Source organism: Pinus tabuliformis, chromosome 1_2 (genome assembly GCF_031772625.1).
Source record: "Pinus tabuliformis cultivar Carrire ecotype Pingquan chromosome 1_2, CPIR1, whole genome shotgun sequence".
Classification (NCBI taxonomy): Eukaryota; Viridiplantae; Streptophyta; class Pinopsida; order Pinales; family Pinaceae; genus Pinus; species Pinus tabuliformis.
This window is the reverse complement of record NC_142298.1, coordinates 990,349,705-990,373,383: the sequence shown is the minus strand read 5'-3', so window position 1 is coordinate 990,373,383 and position 23,679 is coordinate 990,349,705. Positions and strand designations below refer to the sequence as shown.

The 23,679-nt window shown below is 36.6% G+C and overlaps 1 protein-coding gene and 1 pseudogene across 1 annotated transcript; one reads left to right on the top strand and one right to left on the bottom strand.

The window, feature by feature from the left end:
* Positions 1-3,070: 3,070 nt before the first annotated feature.
* Positions 3,071-7,959, bottom strand: LOC149209380 (receptor-like protein kinase THESEUS 1 pseudogene; annotated as a pseudogene).
* Positions 7,960-11,681: 3,722 nt separating this feature from the next.
* On the top strand, positions 11,682-17,550 carry LOC149209379 (MLO-like protein 6). Its single transcript, XM_089398607.1, has 13 exons — positions 11,682-11,858; positions 12,047-12,163; positions 12,300-12,360; positions 12,855-12,943; positions 13,056-13,130; positions 13,252-13,340; positions 13,493-13,542; positions 13,660-13,700; positions 13,822-13,995; positions 14,118-14,153; positions 14,338-14,405; positions 14,656-14,716; positions 17,003-17,550. The coding sequence occupies exons 1-13, from the start codon at positions 11,682-11,684 to the stop codon at positions 17,438-17,440; spliced, it is 1,476 nt and encodes a 491-aa protein (XP_089254733.1). The 3' UTR covers positions 17,441-17,550.
* The last annotated feature ends 6,129 nt before the right edge of the window (positions 17,551-23,679 follow it).

Genomic DNA, 23,679 nt, shown 5'->3' with positions numbered 1-23,679 from the left:
CCTTTAGTACGCCCCTCTCTGGTTCATTCTCTCTAATCTCCAGTATTTCCACTTCAAGTTTGCGCGCTATCATCCAGCCTCTCTTTTATTTCCCTTCTCTCACTCAGAAAGTGAGAGCTGTTAGCACGACCCCCTTTTGTTTATTCTCCCTAACCTTCAGAACTCCTCCTTCAACCCTGCGCATCATCATCCGGCCCTTCTTATTCTTCTCCCGCAGCAAAGAGGAGTTAGCAGCCCACCACAGTGAAATCGGCCCTCAGAGAATCCAAGCCCAAGTAGTGATGGAACGTCCTGAGCAATGCTTTCATTGCCGCGATCTTCAGGCCGAATTTGAAGAGGTCAGAGCTCAACAAAGGATATTGGAAGATCAAGTTCGGAACATGGAAGCCAGGCACGCTGAACAGATCCGGAGCCTGGAAGCCAAATTTGATGAGCAGTTCAGAATTTTACACAGCAAATACCGCACAGAAATGAACCTGTTTCTCCACCGAGTTCATACACTTCATGAGCAGTTCAACGGACTCAGCAATAGATGCATTCACGCTGAGGAATCGCTGGCAATCTTAAGGGAAATCATGGAAGCAAAGCAGAAAGATAAATCAACATCCTCAAGTGCAAAGCCAATGGAAGCAGACCAGAACCCAGAGGATTCCACAGCGAGAAAGATCAGTCGTATTGACATTGATTAACTATGTGCTGCAAATGCAAGTTTTGGTGCCACCAGTATGTCCGAATTTATAGTAGCAATAGATGTTTTTTAGCTAGAAGTTATAGAAATCAATTCAAGGACAGGAACCTCAGGTTTTCTCCTTGGATTTGTAATGCTCTCGAAGCAATCTATGTATGGCTTCATGCCTTATTCCCTTTTTCAATCAATATATAGCAGCCGATCTTGTCAAAAAAAAAAAAAAATTTATTGCAAACTTCTATAAAATTTACAGACTTATATTCATGTTCACCATTTGTTTAATGACCATGTTTACCATTTTTCATATAAAAGAAATAATAATATAAAATTAAACTAATCAATTATTATATTAATAAAAATTTAAATTCCAAAAAATAAATTTTATTCGATATAAATTAAGAAACGTAACAATACATAAACATCATCAAATTTATTCACTACATATGCATTAAAATGAAATCAATACATTAAAAATTACAAGAAATTGATCACAGTTATGGCAACATTGAAATTGATCAATTTTGAGGGTTACTGTATTCAAATTCCAACCATCATATAAGCATGCAAACTTCAATTATTTACTTCCTTACACTGAAATCTAGAAATCTATGAAATCTAACGAATTCTATGTACATAGAGGAGAAAATGAATTCTATGTATACAAAGGAGAAAACCCTTTGTTTTGGATTCTGAACCAACTAGATCCAATCCCCTCGAAGCTGGAGCAGTGAGAATTGTGTGACCATGAACAGTGAGATCAGTCAGACTTGTATTTGGAGAAGATGGAATCATGTAGTCTTCAAAAGCGGATACCCCAGTAGAGAAACCTCTTCGCCAGAAACCTCTGGGACACCTTAACAGTCAAAAAGTTTCAAGGAAATCTATTCGAAAGTTGTACGCATCTATCTCACATTAACAAAGATAAGACAAGATTCCACGTTGTAAAAATTCTTGGATACCTTCACAGGCCACGTTCTCCGGAATCAATAGAGTGATATCACCGGTGGACTTCACATAATCTGCGGAAGGGTCAAAAGCGAATGTGCAGTGTAATGGGGGATCCCTTATCTCCAAGCCCCCCTCTAATATTCGCACTACTGCTCCCATTGAAGGTCTTAAAGCAGAATTTCTTTGAATACACCATAACGCCGTCTTTATAATTACGCCGTAAGGCGTTTCCCTCTGAGATCAACTCCCCTCTCTACCCACCTGTCATCCTTGTAAGCCACACGATTATATGTTAGACGATTGCAACAATTTCAGCCATTGATTCAAAGGGGTTGCCCAAACGGTTTGGGCATTTCATTTGGCATCTGGTCATAAACAATGAATAGTTTCATCCCCGCAGCGGAACCGGGCTCCAGTGCTACATGCGTCCCACTAACCCTGTCATTCCCTCCCTGAACACTTTCGTTATCCATTTCACTGCGATTTCTTGGCCACTGCTAGGGAGAACGCCGATATAAATCTTCCCAAATCCCCCTGGTACAAAACATTTTCGTCCCTGAATCCACTGGTGGCGATGCGGAGTTCCTTGTAAATGAATCTATGGGGCCAAAAATCCTGCTCCCATTCTTCGATCTTTTCTCTAATGCCATATTTCCTTTGCTATGGAGCCAGAATCTCTACAGATTCGCAGTTTGATCATTGCAGAAGATGTAAGGGTTTTTCTTCCTTTATTCTTTCTGAAAAAAGGGTTTTCCTATATAAAAGAGATGTATTACATCTCTTGCAATATGATCATATTTTGTTCAATCATCTCTCTGCAATCAGAATACACGCTTCAGATGTTTATATAATGTAAATCCATCGAACAGAGCCTCAATTGTTTCAATTTTGTATCCATGGAGATTCAAGGGAAATCAGTAACAGATGCATGGTTCGATGTCAGAGTGATATACTTAAGATTGAACTCCTATTTGCTTAAAAGTGCACCAAATTGTTTTACGATTTTGTTTCCCGCTAGAAGCATGTCAACCGTTCTTGAGGTTAATGGCATCAGAATTCCTTCTGCAAAGTAGACCTCTCGCAAGCTGTGAAGAGACAGAGTAGATACAGAATTTGCTGAGGCAACTTATATCAGTACCAATAATCTGCGCACTAATGAGGGCTTTCTGAAGTCTCAGGTGAACAAATTATATGTGCTTTCTGCACTACATTGTTTGAATATCGTTATTCTTTATATTCTTTATTGAGTATTTATATTCAGGGAAATTTCTGGATCATTTGATGCAGCTTTGCATCATTGTTTCTATTATTCTTAATAAACCACTATTCTTGATCAACCACAAGCCAGTAGGCCTACTTCTCCTCCCTGACAATGCCCTTAGAATAGTTTCACCAATTTTTTCCTGCCTTGCTTTAATCCCTCCTATAAAGATATTAAGATGTACTTGCACTCGCACCTTCCGAACCTTTTTCACCTGCAGCAACAATATCCCTCTCTATAGTGCTACTACTGAAATGCTCTTCCTGAGAAAAGCGTAATGGAATCTCTGAAATGCGATTAGCACTGTTTTCATCTGGATCATCCAGCATCGCAGTTTCCTGAAGTTGAAGGGCATATTCTAAGTTCCACAGCACATCACCCATGGTGGGCCTGTCAATACCCTGATCAGCCAAACACTTTCCAGCCGTCTCTCCGAACATTCTCAGGGAGTTAGGGTTGATGCTATCTACAAGATGCCTATCAATAATTTGGTCAAGCATGCCTCTACTTTTCCAATGCATTGCCCACTCCGCTAGATTGATTTTATCTCTGGGAAGAGAAGGATCAATGACCGGCCTTGCACACAGTAACTCCATAAGCACTACTCCAAAGGAATAGACATCGGATTTTTCTGTCAATTGCTGCCTTCTGAAGTACTCAGGGTCAAGATACCCAAAGCTACCTTTGACAGCAGTACTCACATGGGTTTGATCCAGAGCAAGTCCAATCTTTGAAATCCCGAAGTCTGCCACCTTGGCCACAAAATTTTCATCCAACAAAATGTTGGTTGTCTTTACATCACGGTGAATGATTCCCTGCTCTGCTCCTGTGTGAAGGTAATGAAGACCCCTAGTGGCCCCTATGCATATATCAAGTCTCTGTTTCCATGACAAAGGAGGAAGATCTGATCCATACAAGTGTTTCCTAAGAGGTCCATTGGCCATGTACTCATAAACCAAAATCATCTCAGAATGCTCCTCACAATAGCCAATAAGAGAAACTAGATGATGGTGGCGAAACTTAGACAACATTTCAATTTCAGTCTGAAATTCTGCCATGCCTTGTGCAGAGCTTCGATTTCCCTATTTTACAGCCACTATGGTTCCATCTGCAAGCATCCCTGTGAACACTTTACCAAACCCACCTACACCCAGAACCAAACTCTCATCAAAGTTTTTGGTAGCTTCTTCTATCTCTGAAAATGTGAAATGCCGGCCTAGACTTGAAGGTCCAGGAGAAGCAGGACTCCCAGCTGACACTTTGCTTCCCTTGCGTCCTTTAGTTTCAGAATGCCCTCCATGTAGTGGAAGAGGCAACCAGGGTTTAGTAGAGAGTTTTTGAGATCTACGACAACAGAAGAAGTAGATCACCATTAATAGCCCAAGAGCAACAAAAAATCCTACAACGGATCCAACTATTAGACCAACTTTGCTATTCCTGTTTGATCTGATAGAACTGTTCTGTGGGAAAGGTCCATCCAGACTTTTGTTAGAGTTGCTCATCTTCATAATCTCCAGCCCATTTAATATGGTGTTGGGGAGAACACTTGCCATATTTATTGCAGGTCCTACTTTGACAGCAAGATTTTTCGATCCAGTAGATGTATTAAGTACTACAAAATCGCTGTAATAAGCTGCTGCCAAGTTATTTTGTGTTGCAGCTGATATATCAAAATTACCGCCCATCACATTATCATTGTTAATATATACATTGAAGTATAACTCGTTCAATGCTTTGCTCACAATATCGCAGAAATGCATCCGAATGAAGTATTGGTAATCTGGATCCACAGTAAACAACCAAGAAATGTTGAAAGTTGGGTTTGTGACATTGGCTGCAGCCATCTCCTCAACAGTAGCATATACAATATTGGGAGCGGTTTCATTAGTAACTAGTCCTTGGAGGTACACAATATTGTTGGCTAGGATGTTGAAATTTTGGGCAAGCAATTTTGAAGCTAAGAAGCTTGTATCAGGATCCCAAAATCTCCCAAGGGTGTCATTATCAGGGGTAATCAATGGTCCTCCCATATTAAGTCTGTAAATTGTTTCAAAGCATGCTCAGATAGACCACTGTAAGTATTACGCAGGGGCATAGCTTGAGCTATGTCTGAAACAAGAGTGTTCGACACAGAAACAACTTCAATGGCATTGACAAATGCAAAGGAATTATTGGAGGGAATAAATGTCAGGACCAATGTTTGTTCATTTACATTGATGAGATATTCCTTCATCACAATTGAACTATTCTGGATTTGGAAATTGTACAATAGACCAAAGTCTTGGGTGGCTACTGAAAATATGGCACTTGTAAGATTGTACATTTGATAAGAGAATGGAAAGAAATGTAAACGTACCCAGTGTCTGCCCTGGTGCCCAATACTGAAGGTATAGGATGACTTCTGAGTAAATACTCTAGCTGTCAAATAGATACCAGAAGGAACCTGTAGATTGGAATTTGTAGTGTTAGCAAAGATGCCTTCATTGGTGGCAATTGACATATATGAGGAGGGGGTATCCGCAGTGAAGATCCGTCCACCAACTGTGGTGTTACATTTTGATCCACAGTCTATAAGGTAGTTATCCTGTGAAGTTGAAACCCCATTCTGAAAAAATGACAATAAAAACAACACACAAATGCACACAATGACTGCCATTTCCTTCACTTCTTTCTCTGCAGCCCAATTGTGTGGTTCTCTCTTTTCTCTGCACCCAAATTATAGGATTCTCTTTGTGTCGCTTTCTTCCTCTGCACCTCCAGGCAATTCCAAGAGCCTATAACTCTGCCCAGATTTCCACCCTGACCATTGAACTGATGTTGTCACCCCCTGACCGAGTTGGGATAGGACCTCTTTCTTTAGAATATAAAAAGATGGACTTCTGTTCACCCCTATTCTAGAGGATAGTTTGGAGATTTCCATGAAACTATAAGTTGCTATATATGTCAAGAAAAATGTTATTGAAATACAAGACCATTATTGTGAGATTTTCCCATTATAACCAATGCTTATAACCACTAGCTACAATGTAAACATTGCCCTTCTAACAGTCTACAACATCATCAAATGATAATTACATCAGGTCCTGAAATGATGACTTTGCAAATGAAAGCAGAGTAGGACTGCAATTATTTTTTCATGAACTAAAAGCAATGTATGCATACAATAAATATTGATATGTTTAAAAACAGTACGCAAGATCAGAATGAATGTAAGAACCAGCATGAAAAAGGTTTTGCAGCCCTGAATTTATGGAAAAGTTTTTTTGGAAGACTCACGTGGTCTTGAAGCTTTCTAAGTCTACTCAGAATTCTTTTCGGCCCAAAACTTTCAATGTCAAACGACATTAGCAAAAATGAAACCTTATCTCTCAGTTTTTACTGAGTCTTTAATTTCCTTATTAAACCCAGCCTTCAGTGTCCACCTTGAGGGCGACACATTCTGTAATTTGAATATTTAAATGTGTCACTCTTCCTTATAATAGCCCAAGAGCAACAAAAAATCCTACAACGGACCCAACTATTAGGCCAACTTTGCTATTCCTGTTTGATCTGATAGAACTGTTCTGTGGGAAAGGTCCATCCAGACTTTTGTTAGAGTTTCTCATCTTCATAATCTCCAGCCCATTTAATATGGCGTTGGGGAGAACACTTGCCATATTTATTGCAGGTCCTACTTTGACAGCAAGATTTTTCGATCCAGTAGATGTATTAAGTACTACAAAATCATTGTAATAAGCTGCTGCCAAGTTCTTTTGTGTTGTAGCTGATATATCAAAATTACCGCCCATCACATTATCATTGTTAATATATACATTGAAGTATAACTCGTTCAATGCTTTGCTCACAATATCGCAGAAATGCATCCGAATGAAGTATTGGTAATCTGGATCCACAGTAAACAACCAAGAAATGTTGAAAGTTGGGTTTGTGACATTGGCTGCAGCCATCTCCTCAGCAGTAGCATATACAATATTGGGAGCGGTTTCATTAGTAACTAGTCCTTGGCGGTACACAATATTGTTGGCCGGGATGTTGAAATTTTGGGCAAGCGATTTTGAAGCTAAGAAGCTTGTATCAGGATCCCAAAATCTCCCAAGGGTGTCATTGTCAGGGGTAATCAATGGTCCTCCCATATTAAGTCTGTAAATTGTTTCAAAAGCATGCTCAGATAGACCACTGTAAGTATTAGGCAGGGGCACAGCTTGAGCTGTGTCTGAAACAAGAGTGTTCGGCACAGAAACAACTTCAATGGCATTGACAAATGCAAAGGAATTATTGGAGGGAATAAATGTCAGGACCAATGTTTGTTCATTTACATTGATGAGATATTCCTTCATCACAATTGAACTATTCTGGATTTGGAAATTGTACAATAGACCAAAGTCTTGGGTGGCTACTGAAAATATGGCACTTGTAAGATTGTACATTTGATAAGAGAATGGAAAGAAATGTAAACGTACCCAGTGTCTGCCCTGGTGCCCAATACTGAAGGTATAGGATGACTTCTGAGTAAATACTCTTGCAGTCAAATAGATACCAGAAGGAACCTGTAGATTGGAATTTGTAGTGTTAGCAAAGATGCCTTCATTGGTGGCAATTGACATATATGAGGAGGGGGTATCTGCAGTGAAGATCCGTCCACCCACTGTGGTGTTACTTTTTGATCCACAGTCTATAAGGTAGTTATCCTGTGAAGTTGAAACCCCATTCTGAAAAAATGACAATAAAAACAACACACAAATGCACACAATGACTGCCATTTCCTTCACTTCTTTCTCTGCAGCCCAATTGTGTGGTTCTCTCTTTTCTCTGCACCCAAATTATAGGATTCTCTTTGTGTCGCTTTCTTCCTCTGCACCTCCAGGCAATTCCAAGAGCCTATAACTCTGCCCAGATTTCCACCCTGACCATTGAACTGATGCCGTCACCCCCTGACCGAGCTGGGATAGGACCTCCTTCTTTAGAATATAGAAAGATGGACTTCAGTTCACCTCTATTCTAGAGAATAATTTGGAGATTGCCATGAAACTGCAGGTTCCTAAATATGTCAAGAACAGAGTTATAGAAATACAAGACCATTATTGTGAGATTTGTCCATTATAACAAGCGCATATAACCACTAGCTATAGTGTCAACACTGCTCTTCTAACTTTCTACCACATCATCAAATGGCAATTACATCAAGTCCTGGAATGATGGCTTTGCAAATGAAAGCAGAGTAGGACTCCAATTATTTTTTCATGAACTAAAAGCAATGTATGCATACAATAAATATTGATATGTTTAAAAACAGTATGCAAGATCAGAATGAATGTAAGAACCAGCATGAAAAAGGTTTTGCAACCCTGAATTTATGGAAAAGTCTTTTCGGAAGACTCACGTGGTTTTGAAGCTTTCTAAGTCTTCTCAGAATTCTTTTCGGCCCAAAACTTTCAATGTCAAACGACATTAGCAAAAATGAAACCTTATCTCTCAGTTTTTACTGAGTCTTTAATTTCCTTATTAAACCCAGCCTTCATTGTCGACCTTGAGGGTGACACATTCTGTAATTTGAATATTTAAATGTGTCACTCTTCCGTATAATAGCCCAAGAGCAACAAAAAATCCTACAACGGATCCAACTATTAGGCCAACTTTGCTATTCCTGTTTGATTTGATAGAACTGTTCTGTGGGAAAGGTCCATCCAGAATTTTGTTAGAGTTTCTCATCTTCATAATTTCCAGCCCATTTAGTATGCCGTTGGGGAGAAAACTTGCCATATTTATTGCAGGTCCTACTTTGACAGTAAGATTTTTTGATCCAGTAGATGTATTAAGTACTACAAAATCATTGTAATAAGCTGCTGCCAAGTTCTTTTGTGTTGCAGCTGATATATCAAAATTACCGCCCATCACATTATCATTGTTAATATATACATTGAATTATAACTCGTTCAATGCTTTGCTCACAATATCGCAGAAATGCATCCGAATGAAGTATTGGTAATCTGGATCTACAGTAAACAACCAAGAAATGTTGAAAGTTGGGTTTGTGACATTGGCTGCAGCCATCTCCTCAACAATAGCATATACAATATTGGGAGCAGTTTCATTAGTAACTAGTCCTTGGCGGTACACAATATTGTTGGCCGGGATGTTGAAATTTTGGGCAAGCGATTTTGAAGCTAAGAAGCTTGTATCAGGATCCCAAAATCTCCCAAGGGTGTCATTGTCAGGGGTAATCAATGGTCCTCCCATATTAAGTCTGTAAATTGTTTCAAAGCATGCTTAGGTAGACCACTGTAAGTATTAGGTAGGGGCACAGCTTGAGCTGTGTCTGAAACAAGAGTGTTCGACACACAAACAACTTCAATGGCATTGACAAACGGAAAGGAATTATTGGAGGGAATAAATGTCAGGACCAATGTTTTTTCATTTACATTGATGAGATATTCCTTCATCACAATTGAACTATTCTGGATTTGGAAATTGCACAGTAGACCAAAGTCTTGGGTGCTACTGAAAATATGGCACTTGTAAGATTGTACATTTGATAAGAGAATGGAAAGAAATGTAAATGTACCCAGTGTCTGCCCTGGTGCCCAATACTGAAGGTATAGGATGACTTCTGAGTAAATACTCTAGCTGTCAGATAGATACTAGAAAGAACCTGTAGATTGGAATTTGTAGTGTTAGCAAAGATGCCTTCATTGGTGGCGATTGACATATATGAGGAGGGGGTATCTGTAGTGAAGATCCGTCCACCCACTGTGATGTTGCATTTTGATCCACATTCTATAAGGTAGTTATCCTTTGAAGTTGAAATCCCATCATATTTCCACTGAAAAAATGACAATAAAAGCAACACAAATGCACACAATGAGTGTCATTTCCTTCACTTCTTTCTCTAAAATCCAATTGTGCTTCTCTCTTTTCTCTACATCCAAATTATATGATTCTCTGTGTCTCTTTCTTCCTTTACACCTCGAGGCAATGCCAAGAGCCTATAACTCTGCCCAGATTTCCACCCTGACCATTGAACTGATGCCGTCACCCCCTAACTAAGCTGGGATAGGACCTCTTTCTTTAGAATATAGAAAGATGGACTTCAGTTCACCTCTATTCTAGAGAGTAATTTGGAGATTGACATGAAACTGCAGGTTCCTAAATATGTCAAGAACAGAGTTATAGAAATACAAGACCATTATTGTGAGATTTGTCCATTATAACCAGCACATATAACCACTAGCTACAGTGTCAGCACTGCTCTTCTAACTTTCTACCACATCATCTAATGGCCATTACATCAAGTCCTGGAATGATGGCTTTGCAAATGAAAGCAGAGTAGGACTGCAAATATTTTTTCATGAACTAAAAGAAATGTATGCATACAAAAAATATTTATATGTTTAAAAATAGTATGCAAGATCAGAATGAATGTAAGAACTAGCATGAAAAAGGTTTTGCAGCCCTAAATTTATGGAAAAGTCTTTTTGGAAGACTCACACCGTTTTGAAGCTTTCTAAGTCTACTCAGAATTCTTTTCGGCCCAAAACTTTCAATGTCAAACGACATTAGCAAAAATGGAACCTTATCTCTCAGTTTGTACTGAGTCTTTAATTTCCTTATTAAACCTAGCCTTCATTGTCCACCTTGAGGGTGACACATTCTGTAATTTGAATATTTAAATGTGTCACTCTTCCGTATATAAATTTCAGGTAAATTAGGTGACAATACCATCATCCTTATGAAATGGGAAAAAAATTATTGGTTGGTTTTTCATTGATGTAATATATTTACGCCGTAAGGCGTTTCCCTCTGAAATCAACTCCCCTCTCTGCCCACCTGTCATCCTTGTAAGCCACACGATTATATGTTAGACGATTGCAACAATTTCAGCTGTTGATTCAAAGGGGTTACAAATTAGTTGCCCAAACGGTTTGGGCATTTCATTTGGCATCTGGTCGTAAACAATGAATAGTTTCATCCCCGCAGCTGAACCGGGCTCCAGTGCTACATGCGTCCCACGAACCCTGTCATTCCCTCCCTGAACACTTTCGTTATGCATTTCACTGCGATTTCTTGGCCACTGCTAGGGAGAACGCCCATATAAATCTTCCCAAATCCCCCTGGTCCAAAACATATATGCAGTCAGCGGTAGTGCATTTAATGCCGCTACTGGTTGCATATTGTTCCCCAAAATCTAATCCAGTACGTTTCTTTGTCCACTATTTGATATAATACTGTGTATATATAGACTTCTCCATGTGAACAAAGAAAGTGTTTTAACGGGAGATAAAAGAACTTTTGTTTCTACTTCAATTCGGGCATTTTGTGTGTGCGCTTTTTTAATTTCCATAACAAAAAAGTGTTCCTGTCCATTAAATTGGAAACAAACAGAAATGGCAAATGAAAAATTAAATTGGAAACTAAAATTTTGGAACCATTGAAAATTGAAAGCTTTGTATTAAATTTGAAATTAATGAAAATTGAGAACTGAATCATAAAATTTGAAAGTAGATTATTTTGAAATCTCCATGCCTACCCCTGTTATTTTTTGTTTACCTCCACCTCCGATTCCAATGGTACCTACAGGCAGAAACCAAAGATTTACTAATTGTAGGTGTAGTTTGAGTCTTGACATCAGAGACAATGTCCATCAAATTGTTTGCAATTATTGAGTAGGGATGTATTGTCCTTCCCGGGAAGGAACTATGTTTAAGATGTATACTATCTAATTTTTTTTTTTTTTTTGGATAGAAGCCCATTTCCATGATTTGTATACCCAAAAAAATAGCTCATATAATGCTTCCATGTAAGAAGGAAATTGATTCTAGAGATATAAAGGTGGAAGGGGATAATGACCAAGAAAAGGAGCGCATGCAAAAAATTCTATGGGAATCAATGTCTACTGAACAGGAGGTCCCATGGAGACACGTCTTAGCTGCTTCTGAGGGTAGCCAACATTGTAGCTCCGCACATGTAAAGGCCAAACCCTTCTCTTAGTCTTAATGCACATGGTTTCTTTATCCAGGTCCTATGATTCTTTGATTGATTTTCCTGCCGAGATCGAGTTGATTTAGACCATCTTGAAATTAGCTTCCCATACAAATTTCAAATATTTATTTTATGTTGGATTTTACTTGATAACTCTGCTGCTTTGTATTCAGGGTAAGTATCCTCTGGTTTCCCAAAGCGGCATGCATCAACTCCACATCTTCATCTTTATGCTGGCAGTTCTCCATGTGTTATATAGTATCTTAACTGTCGCACTGGCAAGAGCAAAGGTAGGTGGAAGGGGAGATCAATTATTTTGTCCAATAATGTTCAGTTAAATTCTGCCTTGGGTTTTACTGTTTTGACCTCTGCATGCATTTATATCCTCTGTTAATACTGAGATCTACAAGTCCTCTTGATGCCTAGATGAGGCGTTGGAAAGAGTGGGAAAGGGAATCACAAACTCTGGATTATGAGTTTTCAAATGGTGAGTTGATGTTCTTTTATTTCTTCTCCCTTAACTGGGTTGCTATGGAATCTTATTTACTCCATTCTCTGGAGACTCTTTAAGTTGAAAAGTAATAACTGGTTGGCAACCTGCCAATTCTAATTGGGATATACTGTGTTAGTTATAGGCTGATTGGTCAATGGATCTTAGTTCAAGTAGTTTGGTAAACAGTTTGTTTCCCAACTATGTGGGTTCAAGTCTCTAGAGACATGTTGTAAGTTGTAACTGGCCTGTTTATAGTATTTATGAAATAGTTGTAACTGGTTTAATAGTGATAGCTGATCTTTCAAGTTACTGATTCTCCAAAAAAATCTTGTTTCAGTTAAAAAAATATATTATAAGCCGATTGAGTAATGTTTTTAAATATAGAAGATTGAAAGGACACAGAATGAATCTTTTGGGTTGGGTAACTTTTTGAGCGTGTTAAGAAAACTGTATATTGAGGCAATTGCTTGCTTTATTGGTCCAAGCAGATCCTGCAAGATTCAGATTAACCCAAGAAACCTCATTTGTAAAGCGTCATATGCCTTTATCGAGCCGAATACCGATTCTTAAATGGATGGTAAGTATTTCATACTTGCAAATGATCTATGGATATATCTGAGTTTGACCTTTGCATGTTAACTGAGAAATATCCAGTTCTGGTTTAACATTAATTTTCCTTGGATTTGCAGGTATGCTTCTTTCGACAATTCTTTTGGTCAGTAACAAAAGTTGATTACCTGACCTTGCGCCATGGCTTCATTGTTGTAAGTCTTGATAAATTTAAATCATCTTTTCCATTTCATCTTTGTTATATCAGCACCCACATCATTTGTGTAAGGAATCTGATTAGTACTATAATTTTATTTATTTATTGGAACTGTATAGGCTCACTTGACCCCAAATAGCAAGTTTGATTTTCATAAATATATCAAGAGGTCATTGGATGATGACTTCAAGAGGGTGGTTGGAATCAGGTTAGTAAAGATTTCCCTGTTCACAAAAGCTTTGGTCTTCAGAAATAATATTAGGTTTCCTTCTTGGGCCTTGCTATGTCAACTTCTTGGAATGTTTTGAAAATCCCCTTGAATTTTACCTAAACAGAGGCCTTTTGATGCATTATCTGCAGTCCTTCCTTGTGGGCTTTTGCTGTAATTTTTTTGCTTCTTAATGTGTATGGTAAGTCTTCAAGACTCATCTCTCCCGCCAAAGACATAATTTTGCATATTCATAAAGCAGTTTTCGCTTTTGTTCAATTAATATTTTCTTTTGGATTGGATGTGTTTCTCTGAGCAGGATGGTATGCGTACTTTTGGCTCTCTTTTGTTCCCTTAGCTGTAAGTAAACAAAAGTCTTAGACTAATAGGATTGTCTTATTGATGATGTGAGTTAATGGCCTGGAAAGTTTCTTGATTGAATTCTTCGGGCTTATTGCCATTCGATCTTGAAAATGCACAGACGGTTTTGTTGGTCAGCACAAAACTACAAGTTATAATAACAGAGATGGCCTTAGAAATTCAAGAGAGGCATGTTGTAGTTCAAGGAACTCCCATAGTGCAGCCAACAGATGAACTTTTTTGGTTCAGTCGTCCTAAACTTGTTCTTTTCTTGATCCATTTCACTCTGTTCCAGGTATCAAAATGCTTTTCACACCAATGCCTCATTGACAAATTCTATTTCTGAATCCTGTTTACTGAATATTCATGGAAATGACAATGCTTTGATGGTTAGCAAACTTACCTTATGTTCTGCAGAGTGCTTTCCAGCTTGCTTTCTTCTTGTGGATATGGGTAAGCACTATGTTCATTTAGTAAAGAATGAACTTTTGCATGTAGAATCATTGGATTTACTATTATAACAATGGTAACATATTGCAGTGCTAGGTGTTTTAAATCAATTTTAGTTTACACAGCTAAAAAGTTTCAATTCTGATCCCTCTGTGCACCTTATTTAAATTTGACTTCATTCTTGCAGTACGAATTTGGCCTGAGATCTTGTTTTCATGAGAGGTTTACTTTCATCATAGTAAGAATTATCACAGGGTAAGTATGCAACATATAGACTAGTGTGCTAATTTATATTTTTTTGGGTACATGTAAAGGACATTCTAACTTCCAAGCAAACTTCATCATTTTAACTGTTTGTTTTTTATTTATTTAATATCATTATCTCTTCTTTGACTTAGCACTAGTTGATTGTTTTGCAACTTTAATATGTGTAAGGAGAATATTGAGAGTGACCTTATTACGCATCTGATAAGGATTACCTTGGGTTGCTTGTGTTTGTGTCTAGGGTTGCTGTGCAGTTTCTATGTAGTTACATCACACTTCCACTTTATGCCCTTGTGACACAGGTCAGTCTACTCCATGTTCATTGAAAATACAATCAGTTTAGGTGTTTGACAGGATCGATTGAACTTGAGAAAATGCTGGCTTATATAATTACAAAAAAGGAGAGTTACATTGTCCAAGTATTCACTTAGTATATTCACCTGGTTTATTTTGTACAAAAATAGATTAATCAAACCCTACATTGTGATATTAAATATCTTACTTGTACTGATAAAATTAGAGATAAGGTGTCACCTGATAATGCATTAACACAGTTGTTTAATGACACCACTTTTGATTTTTTTTGGTTGATTTTGCCCAAAATATGAGTAGAAATTGTTAAAACCATAGTTTCTGATTAGAAATAGGGGAAATTTTAGCTTTAAGTTGTTGAATTTGCACAATCCAAATGTTTAAGGGATTTTTCAGGACATTGAATCCATTTTTGTACTAAAAAATACAATGAAACATTTTTATCTCACCAAAAATCGTATCATCAGATTTCGGTGAAACGGTTAAAAAATCACCTCATTAAAAAATAGTTAAACTCATAGTAGACAAATTTATCAGGAGATAGAAAACAGTGGAGTTTAATTTTTCTTTTGTACAACAGTTATCTCTCTATTGAGAGCTTCAGGTAAAGCCTCAGAGGATTTTCGAATGAAAAGTATGACCACTCTAAAATATGCTTCCTTTTGTTTGTTAAATTAAATTTTGTTGTAGTCTGGAGCCTTCCAGAAAAGCAGAGAAATAGAAATGATGATTTCTCTTTAAATCATTTTAATTTTATTTCTTGATATAACCCTATTTGTTGATAGATAGAGAACATTCATTTTACCCTGTTTGTTGATAGATAGAGAACATCCATTTTTGGGGCAAATTTTGTTTTTCCAATATGTACAAATGTTTTAGTGAACTTTTGGATCGTTCAAAAACACTCTATTCTGGTTAAATATCATGTATAAAGGAATATCCTGAGAGGTTTACTTTCATCATAGTAAGAATTATCACAGGGTAAGTATGCAACATATAGACTAGTGTGCTAATTTATATTTTTTTGGGTACATGTAAAGGACATTCTAACTTCCAAGCAAACTTCATCATTTTAACTGTTTGTTTTTTATTTATTTAATATCATTATCTCTTCTTTGACTTAGCACTAGTTGATTGTTTTGCAGCTTTAATATGTGTAAGGAGAATATTGAGAGTGACCTTATTACGCATCTGATAAGGATTACCTTGGGTTTCTTGTGTTTGTGTCTAGGGTTGCTGTGCAGTTTCTATGTAGTTACATCACACTTCCACTTTATGCCCTTGTGACAGAAGTCAGTCTACTCCATGTTCATTGAAAATACAATCAGTTTAGGTGTTTGACAGGATCGATTGAACTTGAGAAAATGTTGGCTTATATAATTACAAAAAAGGAGAGTTACATCGTCCAAGTATTCACTTAGTATATTCACCTGGTTTATTTTGTACAGAAATAGATTAATCAAACCCTACATTGTGATATTAAATATCTTACTTGTACTGATAAAATTAGAGATAAGGTGTCACCTGATAATGCGTTAACACAGTTGTTTAATGACACCACTTTTGATTTTTTTTTGGTTGATTTTGCCCAAAATATGAGTAGAAATTGTTAAAACCATAGTTTCTGATTAGAAATAGGGGAAATTTTAGCTTTAAGTTGTTGAATTTGCACAATCCAAATGTTTAAGGGATTTTTCAGGACATTGAATCCATTTTTGTACTAAAAAATACAATGAAACATTGTGATCTCACCAAAAATCGTATCATCAAATTTCGGTGAAACGGTTAAAAAATCACCTCATTAAAAAATAGTTAAACTCATAGTAGACAAATTTATCAGGAGATAGAAAACAGTGGAGTTTAATTTTTCTTTTGTACAACAGTTATCTCTCTATTGAGAGCTTCAGGTAAAGCCTCAGAGGATTTTCGAATGAAAAGTATGACCACTCTAAAATATGCTTCCTTTTGTTTGTTAAATTAAATTTTGTTGCAGTTTGGAGCCTTCCAGAAAAGCAGAGAAATAGAAATGATGATTTCTCTTTAAATCATTTTAATTTTATTTCTTGATATAACCCTGTTTGTTGATATATAGAGAACATTCATTTTACCCTGTTTGTTGATAGATAGAGAACATCCATTTTTGGGGCAAATTTTGTTTTTCCAATATGTACAAATGTTTTAGTGAACTTTTGGATCGTTCAAAAACACTCTGTTCTGGTTAAATATCATGTATAAAGGAATATGCTCTTAAAATATGATGGGATATTTTTATGCAGATGGGATCTCACATGAAGAAGGCAATATTTGAAGAACAGACAACCAATGCTTTGAACAGATGGCAACAAAATGCTAAGAAAAAAACAAAACGAGATAGAAAGTCAAAGCATTCTTCCCTTGGTTTCACACGCAGATCAACTGTGTTTTCGGGATTTCAAAGCGGAGAAACAACTCCAATCCATGGATCTTCTCCATTGCATTTGCTTCGAAGATACAAAACAACAGGAGACATGGAAACTGCAGATGCCTCTGAGAGATATGACCACTCAGAATCCAGCGCATCAGATTCAGAAATTGATGCATCTTCTTCTTATCCTCCCCAGCATAATCAACCTGTTTTGGTTACCGAGGCCCCTGAGGATATAGAGACTACAGAATGTCCCAGTTCAAAAGATGCACACACAAATGATGACAAATTTCCCTTTCCCAGAATATAAATGTTCCATCCACATCATACAAAAGCCTGGTTCAAAGCCAATTTATATCTAAATTTGACTTATCTTCCATGGTAAAGTTTATCTTCATTTAAGCAGCAGAGAGAAGTGGACCCATAACAAACAGGGAACCAAAAAGGCATCTGCACATTCTACCTACATTTTGTTTCATTGAAAAAATAGCTTTCACTAAAATCCACTGTTCAAATATTTTTAAAGGAGGAGCCACTTGCTTCTTCTCCTCTCCATTCTGTCAAATTCAGCTAGCACCAGTGCCATGATGGAAAGCCTTGCCATCACACTATATGGGAAAGTATTGGGAAAGACAACACAGTAGGCCCTGCCACTGATGAAGAAGAATGACATATTCCTTAGACTAGCTCGTACCATCATGGGATCTTAAAAGTCTCTGGAACATGGTAATGGTGGTCGGTAGCCGAATATACCAGGACTCATGAATTATATAGGTTGTGAAAACTAAATCCAGTGTGGATGTTTTTAACAATTAATTTGCATTCTCAATTTTTCTTGATAAGATTTGAACATTATCAAATACTTTGATGGGCACCAAATACCCATCAAATTTATATGATTAATTAATTTATATTTTATAAATTAAATTAATAATTAATTATTTATCAAAAAATACTAGTAGTTTAAGAATATGTATCTTTTAAGAGGTTATATATTTCAATCTAAAATGAAAAACACTTATATTCTTATATTTTTATAAACTTTTGTAACCAAATCTTACACAAAGGAATATATTTATTTCACAAACCAAAAAGTCTATACATATCATAACCATAATTTTAAAATTAAATTATAATTATTATAATTACAAAACATTATAATAATATATATATATATATATATATATATATATATATATATATATATATATATATATATATATATATATATATATATAGATATATATATATATAGATATAGATATATATAAGTTAGGAATTTGATTACTAACTTAATCAAAATTTTAAAATTAAATTATGATTATTATGATTACAAAACATTATAATAATATCTAAATCAAAATATATATATATATATATATCTCAAATGAATGCATTAATTTTTTTTTTCTTTAATTAATTATTTTTTCCAAAAAAAAAACTACCTCGTAAATTTATTCATGGTTACGTGTTATGTTAAAAACATTAGTTAGGCTGAAAATTTAATGTCTCACAACGAATCAGAAAAATGGCTAAGAGGCCAACAAGTGAGCAGAACACGTAGGCCTGCCAAGAAACCCCAAAGGGTGCACCAGCAAAAAAAAATAAAAAACCAAAAACCCCAACAACAAAAACTAATGGGATTTTAAACAAAAAATTGGGCAAGGTCTCTTGGATAACTCCCAAAAAAACCCCACAGATTCATGGCATGCCAATCAGCGTTGAAGACCAAAATATGATGATAGCCTTTAAATTTTCAACTCTAAATTTCCAGAGAAGGTGTAACCTTTTACATAATGATCAAGCAATGAAATACATGGGGCTTTTACATAACCAAATGAAATCATTAAGATCAGGAAATGAAATACATAAGGTTCGACAGCGTGAAGGTCCTAATCTCCTTGGTACTAGTGGTAATGCTTCTGAGGACAAGGGCAGTCCTTTGACAATAGCTCATATACAAAGGTTTCGAAGCTTCTATATTTTAAATGGCTAAACAAGATAGCTTCTATATCTTAAATGGCTAAACAAGATTTGTTAGACCTGTGGATTTTAATATATGAAACCATTTATACTTATGTTACCTGACTAATTGGCTCTCTTATGCACCAATGTTCTTGGATCATATGCCCATTTCGTATGGAATGTCTACTAAGTGGTTCCAGTTAATGGGGCATTGATTTGAGTGTTCAATATATTTTTATTCTTTATCAAAGTATTTTTTTACTCTATTTTCTTTCTTCAATTTATGCCTTACGGCGTTTCCTTTGCAACATCTGGTGCAAATGCTAGTCCTAAACCCCTCCTCTATACCTTCCGGCCCTTTCAATTGCAACCAACTCGCGATGGCGGAGAAGGAGAAACCATTGCAGAATCCATTTCTGACATTCGTCTGGATAAATTAATCGGCCTGCAGGTTTTTACTTTCCAACGGATTTCACTGATAAAGTCATTGGCATTCGCTACTGAACCTAAACGTAAGTCAAAAGAGGATCTTGAAATTTTGGCCAACATCCCTGTCAGGGGTGGAATAGTGCGATTTTCTGGCGATTTAACCTTTTTGGCCATATTTGAAAGAATATTTAGAGGAAAAGGAACTATGACAAAGCTATCTTAGATTTAAAGCTCAAATGTTTCGTTAAATGTTGAGAAGGGTTGTTTTTCTAATTTTTTTATTATTTTAAAATAAATAATAATATGGATACTCTTTATTATATTGTTATTTTTTTATTATTTATTGTTTAAAAAAATAATAATATTATTATTTATTATATTCTAATTTTTTTTTTAAACAACTATATAAATTATAAATAACAAATAGCATTCCATTCCCGAAGAATAACACACAAGCTATTTTCAAAAGGAAAAAAGGAAAAAATGAATGCAGGATAACATGTAAAGTTGTTTTTTGGGTTTATTTATTTATATATTTATTAGAAAAAAAAATGTAGGATCAAGATAAATTGTGTTTTTCTACCTTCTTTACTTTTAAGAAAATGTTATGTGTATTTAATGATGAATGTTCTGACTCCAAATATTTTATATTTTCTATAATTAAGTTGATAGGTTTTTTATGGTGAGTTTCTCCTCGCGACATTGTAACAGATTTGTCGGTCTAATGAATATGTTGTTTTTTTCCAAACACGTGTCAAATATTGTGAGTTTATTGAGCATTGGCTATCCATTTGCCATATTCTCTTCGACGACCAAGCTTGTACTTCGATTGGAGCACATGGATCTGAAAAGGCAGCTCGAAGCAAACCTTGTCATTGAACCACTCATCTGTAGCGCTTCCAGGAACTGGTGAATGAATTAAGAGGCAGTGGAAGTGGTTGCGGTGGAGGATGCGGCGGCGGCGGGTTCAGCGTCCACCACCACCACCACGGCCCTGAGCACGAGGTTCTTAACAAGGCAGAGAAGTCACGAGATCGAGTCCGAGGAAGTGAAAATAGAAGGCAATAGTGAAAGATTAATTACCACGGCCTCCTGCTCGCGGAGCGTCAGGGACTTGGTGTGGTCGATATGTAGGAGCTTGAATTCGAAAGGGTCATTTAGCTGCTTCGTGAAATTGCATAAATTGTCTCTCGTAAGATCGAGCTCCAAGGATGAGGTGGTCATGGAGCTGAGCACGGTGACGCGAACAGGCATAGTGTCACCGAGTTTGACAACGAGTTCTTGAAGAAATGATACCCATTGACACCCAAGACAATTTTTAAATTTATGATATGTATTGCCTCTACACCTTCCAACGCTTCTAGGAACTTCTCAGATTTCCAACAAAAGAAAATGGAGAAGTTGAGTGCAGAATACAGAAGAAAATATGGGCTGCCACAAGTTTCAAACTTTCAGGGGCTGCCACAACAATTATATTTTGGGCATTTCTCCCAAATCATAACACCTCTATATAAAGTGAAGGATTTTTTTGTTCTTTGGTCTATTATTGACAAAAACCTCTTTCACTTTTTTCAAATTTACCTTTATTACTTCAGAAACCAATTTTCAAGTAGAAATGTCTCAAAAAATTTCCAAAAAATCACCAAAACCAAAATTTCTCCAAATTTCTTAAAAATGTGTCCAAAGTTGGTTCATGAAGTTCTAAAGTGGCATGCTATGATATGCGGGAAGCATCAGTAAGAAAATCCAACTTAACATTCTCTTTTTCCTGATTAGGGTTTCCTTGAGTTTTTCCTTCAACTGCTTGATTTTGATCTTGGCAACCTGATTCCTTATGTAATAATGGCCAGTCATGTGTCTTTGCAACCTTTTGTCTCTGTTAGCCCTCTTTAGAAGCTTCTCCAAATGATCATTGAATTTTCCTAGACAATCTTCCTTGTCTTCATTGATTTCTTTGTCAATGAGCTTTGATGTAGGGTTGGTAGAATTGGGCATCCAACCCTTGAGTTTTGAACCATTTCTCACCAATATTCGGTATCCCTGTGGCTGCTGCTATGATTTCAGTTGATATAGTGAATTTCACCCCTGCAATTGTGACTTGATCCTTCTTAAGATGTGTGGCAAACAAACTAGTCAACTTAGCATGACATTTGACTTTTTTCAACTTGCTCACAAAACTCAAGACACCCTACATGCTGAAAACATTGCTTGGAGAGTGGTGAGGACATCAACTCCTATGTATTGAGGAGTTCATACCTTTCCATTTACCCACCCTTGTTGTAAGGCCTCCTTTCCTTCTCCATGGTAAACTTGTGAGTGAAAACCCTAGAGGGAAAAACAGGGAAGGGAATGAGGGAATAGGATGAAGGGGTTAGGGAGTAGGAATGGGTGTAGCAAAAATTTATGAGATGTGGAGGGATGTTAGGGAACTTAGGGAAGTGGAGGGAAGTGAAAAGAGTGAGGAAATTGTTGAAAATGCGGCAAGATGATGGAGCTTACTGGAAAGAAGTCGCCTTCACTAAGTGGGCCTGTAGGCTATTTTTGGCGCAAAGTCTATTTTTAGACTATGTCTATTTTTAGACATATGGATCATGGTCTATGAGTTGCAGTATGTTATTTCTGGATGATTGGTCATACTGGTAAAAATAGATGGACTTCTATTTTTAGACATATGGGCAGGTTTCTATTTTTAGACTGCCAGGCTAAAAATAAAAAAGTCAAATATTATTGTCTCATAATAATATTTAGACTATAAACATTATCTTATCCTCTTGGAGCACTTCAGTTTGAGCTACAGATGTGGCACATGCAGCTGTCAAAAGGAAATACGCTTTTCTTATGAGTCAATTGAGCTATTGCATGATGGACTTCAGTTAGAACTCATGTGGTTGAGTTTGGTGGAGTTGATTGTGGAGTTGATGGAGTTGTGTTTAGTTTGACTTGGTTGAACTAGTTGTATTTTAGTCTAACTAAAGAATACTCTAGTAATGAGTTGTGTGAATTAAATATTAATTAATTCACTAATTATTAACTCATAAAGAAACTGAAGAATACATCAATTAACTCAGTGCATGGACAGTTCAGTGGAGACAGGTGTTAGAGGTTGAGATTGCTATCAGTTGTGACTATAGTTGTGCATGAGATCTTGCAAAATCAATGGGATTGAGTTATGCCAATGAGGACTGCATAGTGTGGGCCAATACCAAGGCAATTGTTGCTTGTGCTCACGTGATTTTCACTTTGGATTGTGCAGTGGAGGTAGGCAAAGTAGCGGTGGAGATTTGAACCTGTGACTTGTTCGGATCTGAGCTAGTTTTGTGTGTAATAGGTAGAGATAGTACTGAGTACTTGTGAGGAGTATTGTACTATGTATTGTTACATGTTCTCAATCATTATAATATACAAATAGTGTGGGGTTTTCAGCTGTATTTTTTCCCCTGGTTACATATTGTGTTAATGTGTACATGCGATTGATGTTTCATTGTTTTTGATGCTACTAAATTGAAGATCAATGTAGAGGAGGTTATGTATTGTGCATGTATTCCGCAATAGCGTATAATCGGGATAATCTCTGTGAATAAGTACTTAATTATTGAAAATTTCTACAAAAATAGAGATAGGGAATTTATACACTATCCCAACTATGAAGGCTTCCAAAAATGCAGGGTAGGGCTAGGTTTTAGGTATAGAAGGTTTTAGAATTGAGAGTGAGGGGGTGTGAGGGTTTTATGGGTGTTTTTGTGTGTGAGGAAGGATAAAGTGTATAGGAATAGGGTTTGTAGGCTTGCAAACATGAAAAGGAGGGCTTCCCACTTTTTGGAATGTCCTTGGCCATAAAGATGTTGAGGAAGTGATTGATGATGAATGAGATCCCTTTAGCAATGAAATGAGTGAGGAAATGAGTTATGATGGATGAGAGTTGCCTTGACAATGTGATGAATCAAAGGAATGAGAGAAAAATGGTCTTTATAGGCCATAGAACTCAACTTTGCAATGGTAGGGTGGCCCACCATAGTTTTCATTTTTCATTTTGATATAAACTATGTAGCTTGGAACTTTTTCATGAAGCTTTGGAACATAACTTATTACATCATTTTGAAGTGAATTACACTTAGAAACATAAATTTTTTATCAAACCCTACCACTACTCCATTT